General features: G+C 46.8%; 1 protein-coding gene across 2 annotated transcripts in view; it reads right to left on the reverse strand.

Annotated features, from left to right (window-relative positions):
* Positions 1-14048, reverse strand: part of MID2 (midline 2) — a 234751-nt gene that overhangs the window by 131134 nt on the left and 89569 nt on the right. For both annotated transcript variants that reach the window (XM_029067940.2, XM_029067941.2), the window contains one exon: positions 9866-10581. In XM_029067940.2, coding sequence (XP_028923773.1) covers positions 9866-10525 — 660 coding nt within the window. In that variant the 5' untranslated portion in view covers positions 10526-10581. The remainder of the gene's footprint in view (positions 1-9865; positions 10582-14048) is intronic.

Genomic DNA, 14048 nt, shown 5'->3' on the forward strand with positions numbered 1-14048 from the left:
GACCTCGTTAGGACTTCTGAAAACAAGTCACAGGTCTTTAGGGACAACCAGTCTATACAGCCAGTAAATGGATGAAACAGAGAATTTGAGGATGGCAAGTAAGCAAGAGTTTAGCTTCCTTTCATTTCCTTCTGGCATCCAGGACCTAGTCATGCCCATGAAGTCATTCCCTCCTCAGAGCTCTGGACCAAGTGACCATTACGAACAGAAGATGACCACTAGACAGAGTCCCATCCTGTCCTGAGGTCCCAGGACCTTTTTTTTATGGTATCCGTTAAGCACTTAGTATGTGCCAAGAACTGTTCTAAGCACTGGGGTAGATACAAGATAATCAGGTTGGACACAGTCCATGTCCCACATGAAGTTCACAGTCTTAATCCACATTTTACAGATTAGGGAACTGAGGCATAGGGAAGTGAGGTGACTTGGCCAAGGTCACACAGCAGACAAGTGGCAGAGCCAGGATCAGAACCCAAGTACTTCTGACTCACAGGCCCATGCTCTATTCGCTAGGCCGAGCTGCTTCACTTCTCATGCTGCTTCTTTAGGACATTGACAAAGTAAGTGTAAACTGAGTTGCTTCTGTGGTTATCCCAAAGCAGCACACTGCCCTCTGACCAGAATCATTCTGCAACATTCCCTTTGACAGACTGAGCCCCCATGTTGGACAGTGTCCAACCTGATTAGCTTGTATCTACCCCAGAACTTAGTACAGTGCCCAGCACATAGTAAGCTCTTAACAAGTACCATAAAAATAAGCAAAGAAACCCAGCAACTTACTCATTTTTATGAAGGTTTTCCGAACACAAGACTTTAAGCAACAGAAAAGAAAGGACAGGTGGGGAGAGGGAACAGAGATATTCCAGCTGCCTACAATGAAAGAGTGCCAGACTTTGCATTCTTCATGTAAGTCAAGCTATTCAGGTTCAAAGAGTTTCAGCAGAGCCACTTCTGCTTGTGAAAATGACGATTCAGAGAACTCTGGCGGGAATCTCTGCAAAGCGGCAGCTCCCACACACACTCTCAAACCTGGAGGGGAAGAGGGGAAAAGCACTAGAAACTGCAGGTGCTGCATTAAAGGAAGAAAAACACATCACCCATTTGGCCTCCTCCAAGAGGTCTTCCCCAGTAGGAACCCTCATTTCCCTAAGTATTGGCTTCAAAGCCCTCCATCACCTTGCCCAGTCCTACCTCACCTCCCTTCACTCCTTCTACAACCCACCCCGTACATTCTGCACCTCTGCCACTAACCTCCTCACTGGGCCTCGTTCCCGCCTGTCCCGCTGTTGACCCCGGCCCACGTCCTACCTGACGTGAGTGCCCTCCCTCCTTATATCCACCAAATTCTCTTCCCCTCTTCAAAGCCCTGAGATCTCACCCCCTCCAGGAGGCCTTCCCAAGCTGAGTCCACCCCTTCCCTCTGCTCCTCCTCCCCTCCCCATTGCCCCTTCTCCCTCCATCTGCTCTACCACCTTGCCCTCCCCACAGCACTTGTGTATATTTGTACTTTTTTTATTTTATTAACGATGCGCATATATCTGTAATTCTATTTATTCTGATGCTGTTGATACCCGTCTACTTGTTTTGTTCTGTTGTCTGTCTCCCCGCTTCTAGGCTGTGAGCCCGTTGTTGGGTAGGGATTGTCTCTATCTGTTGCCGAAGTGTACTTTCCAAGCACTTGACACAGTGTTCTGCACACAGTGAGCACTCAATGAATACGATTGAATGAATGAATGAATAAGCCCTCCCTTCTGCATTGTCTACACATTTGGATCTCTATTTTTTTGTGATATGTGTTAAGTGCTTACTATGTGCCAGGCACTATGCTAAGCACTGAGGTAGACACAAACTAATCAGGTTGGACACAGTTCATTTCCCTTATGGGGCTCATGGCATTAATCCTCATTTTACAGATGAGGCACAGAGAAGTGAAATGACTTGCCCGAGGTCACACAGCAAGCAATTGGCCGAGCCGGGATTAGAAGCCAGGTCCTCTGATTCCCAGGTTTATGCTCTTTCTACTAGACCACGCTGCTTATTTATTGAGCACCCATTCATTGGTTGTAATGCTTCCTACTTAATCAACCATGTTTATTGAGCACTCATTGTGGGCAGAGCACTACTAGGGACTTGAGAGAGTATAATAAAATAGAGTTGGTAGACACATTCCTTGCCCACAACAAGCTTAAAGTCTAAATCTGTGAGCCCAGGGAATCCTCAGGAATGGAAGTCAATTCCTAGCCTTCCTTTTGGAGTATAATCAATCAATCCATCAATGGTATTTACTGGTCAATTACTGTAATAATAATTGTGGAATTTTTTAAATGCTTACTATATGCCAGGCACTATACAAAGCACTGCAGTGGATACAAGCAAATCGGGTTGGACACAGTCCCCATCCCACATGAGGCTCACAGTCTCAATTCCCATTTTACAGACAAGGTTACTGAGGCCTAGAGAAGTGAAATGACTTTCCCAAGGTCACAGAGCAGACACGTGGCACAGGGGGAATTAGATACCATGACCTCCTGACTCCAAGGCCTGTGCTCTATTCACTAAGTCATGATGCTTCTCTACAGTGCAGAGCACTGTACTAAGTGCTTCACCTGGGTGTGGGTGGACAGGCTGTAGGGTCCTCCAGGCTCCCTAGGAATTTTCCCAAGAGGTTCAGGACCACCAGGGGGTTCCAGGCGCTGTTTCAGGAGAAGGTTGGCCTGAGTTGGCCCAAACCAAGGCCAATCTCCCAGGTAGCTCTAACGGGGTTAACCATATTATTCAGGGGGTCCCTCCTGCAAATCGGGACGCGACCGTCACCTTCATCGGTCCCGGCTGCTCTGAACAACAACCCCATCGCCTCTCGTTTGAGTTGGTGCCCATGGGCTTTTTCATCAGTCATCCGGATAACGGTCTTGAGGACTTGTGACGGTGTTTGACACCCTGTTTGGTTGACAGGGATTCCCAGAGGATCAGAAGTCAGCCCCGTCCAGCTTCTGGCTCTCCCTGTCTCATCCCCGCTCAAGCAGAACTGCAGAAAAATCAACTGAATAGCTAGGCCCATTGATGCTATCCAACGGGACGGTGAGTCTGCCTTCAGAAATGCAGTCCCACGCAGAGCGCAAGGCGTTGCGTTCCTTTCAGAGCCAACAACAGGGTGAGAGAATTTAAAGCGGGCCACTGGAAATAACTGGTTCTAAAATGAGGACCTGGGCTCTAATCCCAGCCCCGCCACTTGTCCGCTGTGTGACCTTGGGCAAGTACTTCACTTCCTCTGAGACTCAGCTGCTTCATCTGAAAACTGGGGATTAAGACTGTGAGGCCCATGTAGGACATGGACTGGGTCCAACCTGATTAGCTTGTCTCTACCCCAGCTATTAGTATTAGTATGCCTGACACATAGTAAGTGCTCAACAAATACCATTAAAAAAAACCACAACAACCTAACAAGGTATTCGACCAAAATGGGAGTCAAAACGGAGATGAAAAATCCTCACAGTAATCAGAGGCAAGAACAATGAGCCAAAAATAATGGTAGCTTTAAACCATGTATTTGCCTAATAAAAACATTAATTTTAGTATTTGTTATGCACTTAAATATGTGTTAAACCTTGTTCTAAGTACTGAGGTACATACATGTCAATCAGACTGGACAGAGTCCCACATGAGGTGCACAGTCTAAGTAGGAGGTAGAATAGGTATTGAAACACCATTTTACAGATGAGGAAACTGAGGCACAGAAGTCACCCAAGCTCACCCAGCAGACAAGTGGCAGAGCTGGCATTAGAACCCAGGTCCTCTGACTCCCAGGCCCTTGCTCTTTCCACTAGCCATGCTGTTTCTAAGTAACTCACTTTAATTTACACCTGGTTGCATGCTTTAATTAGCAAGAGCTTAATTTGTGCCAGTGGGTTGTTTTTGTTGTTGTATATTTATGACCTTTCAGCTGCTTCTTGGTGCAAGGGGGTTTTTCTTGGTTGACAGCTGTAGGATAAGCCCTGTGTTTCAGTAACTCACTTTATGGCTCTCGGTTCTTCAGTTTCCCAGTGTACCGTATATTTTGGAGTTTGCGAAACTGTGAACATCGGAAACGTTCCCAAAGGAATCCAAAGAACTAGTCATTCCCAAGGTTATGGCCATTCCTAACTTGTGCTACCTGACATCAATCATATTTACCGAGCGCTTACTGTGGGCAGCGGACCAAACTAAGCGTTTAGGAGAGTACAGTATAACAGTCGGCAGACACGTTCCCTGCCCACATCGAGCTCTGCTATTTGTGCCCACCCCCAAATGAAAACCCTGCCCTGACATTACATCTAATCACTGCAGGTAGACCAATTAATGATGGTAATGATAATCATGGTATTTGTTAAGTGCCTGCTATGTGGCAGTCATGGTACTAAGCACTGGGGTGGATACAAGCAAATCAGGTTGGACACAGTCCCTGTCCCACAGCAGGCTCACAGTCTCAATCCTCATTTTACAGATGAGGTAACTGAGGCACAGAGAAGTGTCTTATCCAAGTTCAAGCAGTCAACAAGTGGCACAGCCAGGATTAGAATCCATGACTTCTGACTCCCAGACCCGTGCTCTATCCACTAGGTCATGCTGCTCCCTCCCTGCCCCTCTTATTAACAGCAACGGGGGTATTTGTTAAGTATTGATTATGTGCCAAGCACTGCACACTACAAGATGAGCATACTGGACTGTGTCCCCTTGCAATACTTCCTTCCCAATGTCCCTTGTCCTCAGCAATTTTCTGCCCCCTTCCCTAAACCACCAACTCAGATCCCCTCCTCTCCTGCCTTCTTTTTGAAATTAACGTCTTTAGCGAGCCAAGCAGAAGACCTCCCCTCCCTGGGCAAACTCCACCTGCAGTGGGGATGATGCCCCTTTACTCTGCCCTTCCTCGGCTAATCAACAGCTAGCTCTAGAGACAGGGAGGTGGAGTGACAAGCCAAGAAGGGGAAAGGAAAGGAGAGGCCAAGCCGCATCATTAGCTGATGCAATGAGCAAAGTTCAAAGAGAAACCTTAGCCCGGGGAGGAAATGGACAGGATCAACGGGGCAGGGTAGGGGCAGGAAAGCTCATGTGAGGGGCAGAGATTGCAGCAGTTACCAAGGCAACTGCCTGCCGGGTTATGGCTCTCGGGCCCCAGAGCTGAGGCTGCTTCAGTCATCAAGGCAATCTGCAGGTCAAATCCTTCACTGTGCTACCCCTGCCCTTGCCCGGCAACTCGTGAACTGCCCTCCATGGCCAAGATAGGGCCTCAAGTGGCCCTGCACAAACCACTAGGCCTACTGGTGTGGTGGGTAGAGCGCGGGCCTGGTCAGAAGGTTCATATGCCTAAATCAAAAGTCATCAAGACCTTATTTTTTTATTTGCTGATTTTTTTCTCATTGATTATAGTTGCATTTGATTGTAAATCCAGCTTAAACAGAAGATGGTCAATACCCACTACAGGAGCAACATGAACTGGTGGAAAGAGCACAGACCTGGGAGTCAGAAGGCCTGGGTTCTAATTGAGAAGCAGCGTGGCTTAGTGGAAAGAGCACGGCTTGGGAGTCAGAGGTCATGGGTTCTAATCCCAGCTCCGCTACTTTTTAGCTGTGTGATTTTGGGCAAGTCACCTCACTTCTCTGTGCCTCAGTTGCCTCATCTGTAGAATGGGGATCAAGACTTTGAGCCACATGGGGCAACCTCAGTACCTTATATCTACCCCAGCGCTTAGAAGAGTGCTTGGCACATAGTAAGCACTTAAATACCATTATTATTCTCCCCTTTAAGACTGTGAGCCCGTTATTGGGCAGGGATTGTCTCTATGTTGCCGTATTGTACACTCCAAGCGCTGAGTACAGTGTTCTGCACATAGTAAGCGCTCAATAAATACTACTGAATGAATGAAGGTCATGGGTTCTAATCCCAGCTCTTTCACTTGTCTACTCTGTGACCTTGGGCAAGTCACATCATTTCTCTGTGCCTCTGTTACCTCATCTGTAAAATGGGGATTGAGACAGTGAGCTCCGTGTGGGACAGGCACTGGGTCCAGCCAATTTGCTTGTATCCATCCCAGTGCTTAGTACAGCGCTTGGCACATAGTAAGTGCTTAACAAATACCACAATTATTATTACTACTATCAAATGCCTCACACAATTCTTGGTCCTGAAGTCTCAGGACTAAAGCTCACCTGTGGGTCTCTAGACTTGGCCAGCATTAATATTTTAAACATGTTCTGGGTTTATCCACTGCCTGGCAAAAAGGGAGCAATAACCATATTGTGAGATGTATGCAAGCATACACATAGACACACACACAAAAAATTTTTTAAAATCCACAACACATATATAAAAGGCCCTCTGTCAAATATTTCCTTTCATCTGGTGTTTTCGCCTAAGAATATCCCGGCAATGAATATAACAATGGATGATGGTCTTTGAAGGCCTTCTGCTGATGTGGCAATTGAGAATGAGGGCTCTAGAAATAAGCATCCAGACTTGTAGTATTCGCGTGCCCATAGCATCTTCAGTGACAGATTTCACAGTATATTAAAGAAACCTTAGAAATTCCCACGGCTCCCATTAAGAACCAGACCTACATTCTCGCCTACCCAAAGTGATGATGAACATTTTTCTCCTTAATGGAAAGCAAGCTAAAGATTTTGTTTACGGAATAAGGACTCCCTTCTTAATTTGTAGTACTCTAGTTCGGCAAAAACGAGAACAATAATCCCTCTCTGAAATGCACAGCGAATGAAGAATCAATGGTTCTCCATTCCAATCCTACAGTTAGTTATGTTTTCTTTTGTTTAAACTAGGATTGCAGTTAACAACATGGCTAGGTACTACTAATGGTTTACAATAGGCCAGTGGAATATAAACTTCACCTATTTATCTCACTCGGTACAGTGCACCCATTGGAGGGGTGGAAGATAAATTGGTTCAAAAAAAGAGAAAGATATTTGTGCTCATCTAAACAACTGGTTTGAGCTAATGCTAATGAGCAGAAACTCAGGCCACTTGGGTCTCTGCTGCCTTAGTCAAGGCGAAAAGGTTGCATAAGTGCGAAGAGACGCACGAATACCTTATAACCTGGACATCTGGAACTTTGAATTCTGGCTTTTTTTCTTAGTACATATTCAGATAATTAACCCACTTTCCATGACAGCTGAAACTTGCAGAAATTCACGCAATTAGTAAGTTCTCTGGCAAAATGCACCACTTTTCCACATAACAGGCAATTAAACAATTTGCCGTGTGAGGAACTCCCTTATTAAACCACACGGATTTACTCTGATAATCTGTCTATTCATGCCAGCTAGCCCGAGATCTTCTTAAAACTGCTGTGGGAACAAATAGAACATCAAGTCCCAGGATTCCAAACGATCAACATATTGGAAATTTCTTTTCAGCCAGTCGCCCATGCCCATGACCTGCGATCTGGAGGAACCACCACTGATTTACTGAGGATTACCGAGTACAACTTCCTCATAGGGCAGCACAACACGTATTTACTCCTATAATTTCCTCCTCCCCTTCCAGACCCCCAGTTCTTGATGAGGAAATAAAAGATTATTTTTGTAAGTGTGCAAGTAGTATAGGCTGGGGCAGGAAAAGTGGAAGGGTCAGAAGACTGCCGAACTAAGCCTCCGCCGTAAGAGTTTCCTTTTAGAAATGTGCACTGAGGTAGGAAGAGGAGAAGGGGGGGTGAGGAGGGAATTCCCAAAATTCACTGTGTAGCTATTTTATGAGGCACTTGGGAGAATGCAATGTCTAAAGTGTCCTCTTAACTTTCTCTTCCTTATTTTTCTTCTCATTTTTCTCCCACTCCCCGTATTGCTAGACTTAATTCCTCATTTAACTGTCCTTTCCCAATTTGGAGTGGCAAAAATAATGCAAAAAAGTGGGGCAATTATGTGAATAAATATGGTATTTGTTTTTATGTTAGCTCAAGGAGCAAGATGGGAACAGGAGGAGAAAGAGGGCATCTCTGGGTTGAGATTTACGTATAAAATCCTCCTCGAAAGTCACTTCTTCGAAAAGACATTCCCTGAATAAACTCCCCACCTTCCTCTTCGTCAGCCCGTCAGCCACTCATGAATTAATCTTCTACTTATTCACTTGTTTCTATTTATAGCTAGTTTTTCCCTCTGAATTATGGTCTACTTATCAATGATACCTGAGGGGAGGGATTGAGTCTTTCACTAATTTTGTCTGTTCCCCAAGTACTTCATAAAATGTTCTGCATAAGGAAGACATTCGATAAATACTTTCAACTTAAATACACCCAACTCTGGATTTATTTCCTGGATTTTACCTTCTCTGAACAAACTGTTAAACCCCAAACTGTTTGTTCTTAACCCGTTCTGCTAGAATGAAATTTTACTCTATTGCCCCCAACTCAATAAACGCCTGGTGCAATTGAGTAATAAAATGGGTAGTTAGCATGCATCCAAATATACCAAGAATGGAAACATATGGGAAAGACAAATGTCCGATCTGTTTGGGTGAGTGTGTGTTCTTGCCCTGGGATACAAGCAAGAAGAAAGTCCAAGTGGCCAGTCAAGGTTTTGAGAGCAAGTAATGATGTCCTGCTGACCTGCATCAATCGATGGTATTTATTTAGCACTTACTGTGTGCAGAGCATGTTACTAAGCGCTTGGAAGAGTACAACTTCACAGAGTTGGTAGAGACATTCCCTGTCACAACAAGCTTCCAGGCTTGAGGATCAGGACTTTGTGCCCATCTTCAACCAGTGTCCCCGCCCCTGCCTTCTCCACAGAGAGTTAGACCATTCTTCTTACCCCAAACTGTCCTGACGCCTCCAAATTTTTAGGCCCCAACCCTCCTGTCGCCCCCATTTCCTTCTTCATTCTGATCCTCAGCCCCGCTCTGTTGCCCAGGCCTCCCTATCAACGGACTCCCGCCGTCACTAACCCCTAAGGCAGAGGGCTTGTTAGGGACTCGAATGGAGCTGATCCTTAACCACAGATTGGAGACCCTCCCTGCCTACTAAAGGAAGCTGGGAACTGACCTGGGAATTGAGTCCAGGGCTCATCAGGGGTGGGGAGGTGCTGGGTGGCCCAACGGATTCATTTCTCTCTAGGGAAGGGCTCAAAATAATAATAATGATATTTGTTGAGTGCTTACTATCTGCCAAGCAACTGTACTAAACTCTGGGGTGGATAGAAACAAATTAGGTTGCACAGTCTCTGTCCCAGGTGAGGCTCACAGTCTCACTCTCCTCGTTACAGATGAGGTAACTTAGCTCCAGAGAAGTGAAGTGACTTGCCCAAAATCACACAACAGACATGTGGCGGAGCCAGGATTAAAACCCATGACTTAATTCTCCCAGGCCCGTGCTCTATCCACTATGCCACTCTGCTTCCCCAGACCGCTTCCCTCCACCCCAGCTGGGCCGGGTCTCAGCGGACCCTGGCAGGCAAGAGTCACCGGCCGGGAAGGCGAGGGAGACTGCTTCCCATGAGACCAGATATGTATCACGGAACCTGGAGGCCCAGCTCTTCCCTTCCCATTACAGGCAAGGAAACCTGTCTGCTATTTCTGTTACACTGCACTCTCCCAAGCACTTAATCTGGTACCCTGCATCTAGCAAGCACTCAGTCAGTACCACTGATTGTGACCTCGGGCAAGTCACATCACTTCTCTGGGCCTCAGCTCCCTCTCATCTTTAAAACGGGGACTAAGAATGTGAACCCCGTGTAGGACAGGGACTGTGTCCAACCTGCTCTCTTTGTATCTACCCCAGCGCTTAGTACAGCGCCTGGCATATATTAGGCCCTTAACAAAAGCCACAATTATCATCATCGATTCCCAGCTCGCCAGAGCGATGTAGGAGTGGGAAGGGCCTTACCTTGAGCTTCTCAAACCGGTCACTCAGGGAGGCCACTTGGTGGTCTCTGTGCCGCCCCACCAGTTTGCATAAGGCACAGATGAGCTGGTCGTCCGCCACGCAGTACATGTTCACTTTCTCGTTCTCGTGCTCCAGGCAGGTGAGCCCACGCAGGTGCGTGTCTGGGACGGGCTCCACCAGGCGGTGGCTGGTGAAGGGCTTCTTGTTGGGGTGGGTGGCCCGCAGGCAACGGTCGCAGTAGGACACCTCGCAGGTGATGCAGGTCTTGACCGCGTCACGCGGGGGGTCCTGCTCGCAGAACTGGCAGGCGACGCGCTCGCCAGACATGGCGGGGCCGGGCCGGAAGGTCCGCTCACGGCGGCTCTCGCTGGGGGAGTTGGGCCCACTCAAAGAGGCCTTCTGGAAGCGGTCAATGATGTTCTGCAGGGTCACATTCCTCTTGAGGCCCTCGAGGCCCCGGTGGTTCAGCGAGATGACATGGCGGCAGGTGGGGCACTGGAAAGCGGCGACGGGCTCGATGGACTCTCCGGAGCTGCAGCTGGACACCAGGATGCGGTGGGCACAGCTGAAGCACAGGCTGTGGGCACACGGGAGCAGGAGGGGGTCTTCGAACAACTCGAGGCAGATTGGGCAGGTCAATTCTGACTCCAGTGTTTCCATCTTTAGTGAAAAGAATCCCGCTGGAGAGTCGAGAGCCAGGGAAGCCGCTCAGTCACCTGCAAATGACACACATAGTGTGAGGGTTACAGATGATGGAACCTGGTTGTAGCGAAAGTCGAAGCAGGGCTAGGAGGATCAGTCTCGTCTATCTCACCGCCGACCCCTCACCAAGGCATCCTGCCTCTGATCTGGAATGCCCTCCCTCTTCATATCTTTCAGCTAACTACTCTCTCCCCCTTCAAAGATGTGAAGGCACATCTCCTCCAAGAGGGCTTCCTTGACTGAGCCCTCCTTTCCTTATTTTTTTAGAAAAATCCGTTATATTGAACTCTCCCAAGCACTTAGTACAGTGCTCTGCACACATTAAGGGTTCAATAAATGAATGTTTGATTGAATGCTAAAAATGGAATAAAATGTTCCCTTAGGTCAGGGACCTACTGGTCCCAGGAACAGATCCCGGGGATTACAAGTGAAGTGGTCGCCAATTAATTGAATTGGCTGAGGATTTACATTGGGGAGTTACCAGGAAAAACATCTGTAGCCCCTTCCTTCTAAAAGCTTCCTCTCTAAAGGATGGTTATGGCAAATACAAATGCAGATCTGCAAGAAGCCTGAGCATTAGTAACAACAAAAAAAGAAACCTGAGAGTACAAATGATGCAATAATGATAATAATTAAAAATAATAATAATAATCAGGGTATTTATTAAGCCCTTACTATGTGCCAAGCACTATACTAATCGCTGAGGTAGATACAAGATAATCAGGTCCCACAAGGGGCTCACATTCTAAGTAGGCAGTAGAACAGGCAGATGAGGAAACTGTCCCTCAGAGAAGTTATATGACTTGCCTTAACGTCACACAGTAGATAAATGGTGGAGCTAGGATTAGAACCCAGGTCCTGAGACACCCCGATCCATGCTCTTCCCACTAGCCACATTACTTCTCTGAAAACCTATACAGTCATCGACAGGGCTTTCAAAAATTCCCAGAGGGTAGCTGGTGTGACAGGAATCAGGGAAGGCAGAATGAGTGGATTTTAGAAGATGGAAAGGATGCATTCATCGAAGAGGGTAGGAAGGCATAAAGGCATACACAAGGACTTGGACCAGACAGAGCTATGTACGGAACGTAAGAGCCCATTTGGCTAGAATCAAGAAGTGGGAGGTGACATCATTTGGGCAAGGGGAAGCTAGCTGATGTAAGGTCTGGAAGCTTAAGATCAGGAGCTTAGATTTGATGGGAGTTCTGAGAAGAGGAGTGTCACAATAGATCATTGCTCGAGGGAGATGACTTTCAGTTGCACTGTGCAGCTAGAGGCCAGGCGATCGGCAAGGAGGCCACTGTAATCGTTTTTTATAGTATTTGTTAAGCTCTTACTGTGTGCCGGGGATTGCACCAGGCACTACCCAAACACTGGAGTAGATACAAGATAATCAGGTTGAATATAGATCGTATCCCACATAGGGATCACAGTCAATCCCCATTTTACAGATGAGGTAACTCGAGACACAGAGAAGTTAAGTGACTTGCCCAAGATCGCAGAGAAGAAAAGTGGCAGACCTGAGACTGGTTTGGAATAGTGACTGGGGGGAGATGACGAAAAAGGGTCCAATCTTGGAAAATACAGTGTAGGGGAAGAATCGATGGGACTTGACTACGGGTGGGTGAGGATTGAGATGAATCAAAAATGACATTTGTGAAGGCACAGAATGGAGGCTAGTGGTGTTTTGGCAGTTTTGGGGAGTCGAGGCAACGGTCGGGAAAGGAAAATGGTGAAAGTCACCTTCCATCTTCTCCCCTCTGCTCGAGCAGCCATTTTTTTTGTGGACCAGCTGGAGCTTGAGCCATCGGGCTTTCGTTCTCTGCCAGAGTTTTATAGTCTCCAGTACCTCGAGCATCTGATCCTTCCTCACCCACACAGGCACATCTGTTGCCAGTCACTGGCCGGAAATGGATGGGACACGGCCATCTTGTTAACACAGCCTTGCAGATAAAATGGCAATGTGTCTGTCATCTGTCTGCTCCCTAGCTTCAAAGCAAATACCTGGCCTCTACTAGAAGTAGAGGAGGGGAGATGCGAGTGGAAGACAGACAGCACTGGAAAATTTGGGGCCCCACAAGTGGAATTATTAATAATACTAATAATAATATTAATAATGGTATTTAAGAATTTACTATATGTCAAGCACTGTTCTAAACAGTAGTGTAGATACAAGTTAATCAGACTGGACAGTGTCCCTGTCCCACGTGGGAATCACAGATACATGGGGCTCCTTGTCTCCATTTAACAGATGAGGCAACTGAGGCCCAGAGAAATTAAGTGACTTGCCCAAGATCACACTGCAGACAAGTGACAAAGCTGGGATTAGAACCAAGGTCCTTCTATCAGGCCACTGCTCTATAGATTTGGCCACCTTGGTTTCTAAATTATGGGCAAGGCCTAGATTGAAACTCTGACAGATGAAATCACATCTTCTCAAAGTAAAACAGGCCTGGGCAAATGACAAGCGCATACAAAATAAAGTGACCCTTTCTTCCAAACTTCTTTTTTGAGAAGAATTCCAAGGAAGCTTATCCAGGCGACAGAAAGGAATGGGCAGGCTGAAGATGTGCAAGACTGAAAATTCAAGTGCTTCAAGTTGGCAAGAGCCTAGAACACCATGTACCCACGCCTGCTGTCCTCAAGCTCCTCCTTACCAAATGAGGAGGTCCAGCGAGGCCTAGTAAACAGAGCATGGACCCAGGAGTCAGAAAGATATGGATTCTCATCCCATCTCCACCATTTGTCTGCTGAGTCACTTTGGGCAAATCGCTTCACTTCTCTGTGTCTCAGTTCCCTCATCTGTAATATGGGGAATAAGACTCTGAGCCCTGAGAGGGACATGGGCTGTTTCCAACCTAATTAGATTTTATCTACCTCAATGCTTAGTACAATGCCTGGCACACAGAAAGCCCTTAAAAAATACCATAATTATTATTAAGGCAGACTTGGGCAGAGTGGGGCATATACTCGTTGCCCTGACTCCCTTTATTCATCTCCCCTTCCAGCTCCACAGCACTTAGGTACATAGCTGTAATTTACTTATTTATATTAATGTCTGTCTCCCCCTGCAGACTGTAAGGTTGTTGTGGGTGGCGAATGTGTCTGTTACATTACTCTATTGTACTCTCCCAAGTGCTTAGAACAGTGCTCTGCACACAGTAAGAGCTCAATAAATAAGATTGACTTAAAGAAACTGGTCCCTGGGGGAATTGAGGGGAAGTTTTATGAAAGCCCTGAACATTGACCAAGGGAAGGACTGACTGCCCCAACTCTGGCCATGTCTGACCGCCCCCTCAGCAATGTCTAGGAATGGAGTGATGAAAATACTAAAGGAGAAATTACCATCTCCTTGTTTGAACAGCAATCACTCTATTGTCCTTCACTTCTCACTCTTCCAGATCCTAAATCATCTCCAAATGAAACAAACTTGGGGCCCTATTTTTAAACAGTCCACTCTGGGGCTTGAAGTAGATTCCAA

Source organism: Ornithorhynchus anatinus, chromosome 6 (assembly GCF_004115215.2).
Source record: "Ornithorhynchus anatinus isolate Pmale09 chromosome 6, mOrnAna1.pri.v4, whole genome shotgun sequence".
In the NCBI taxonomy this organism is placed as follows: domain Eukaryota; kingdom Metazoa; phylum Chordata; class Mammalia; order Monotremata; family Ornithorhynchidae; genus Ornithorhynchus; species Ornithorhynchus anatinus.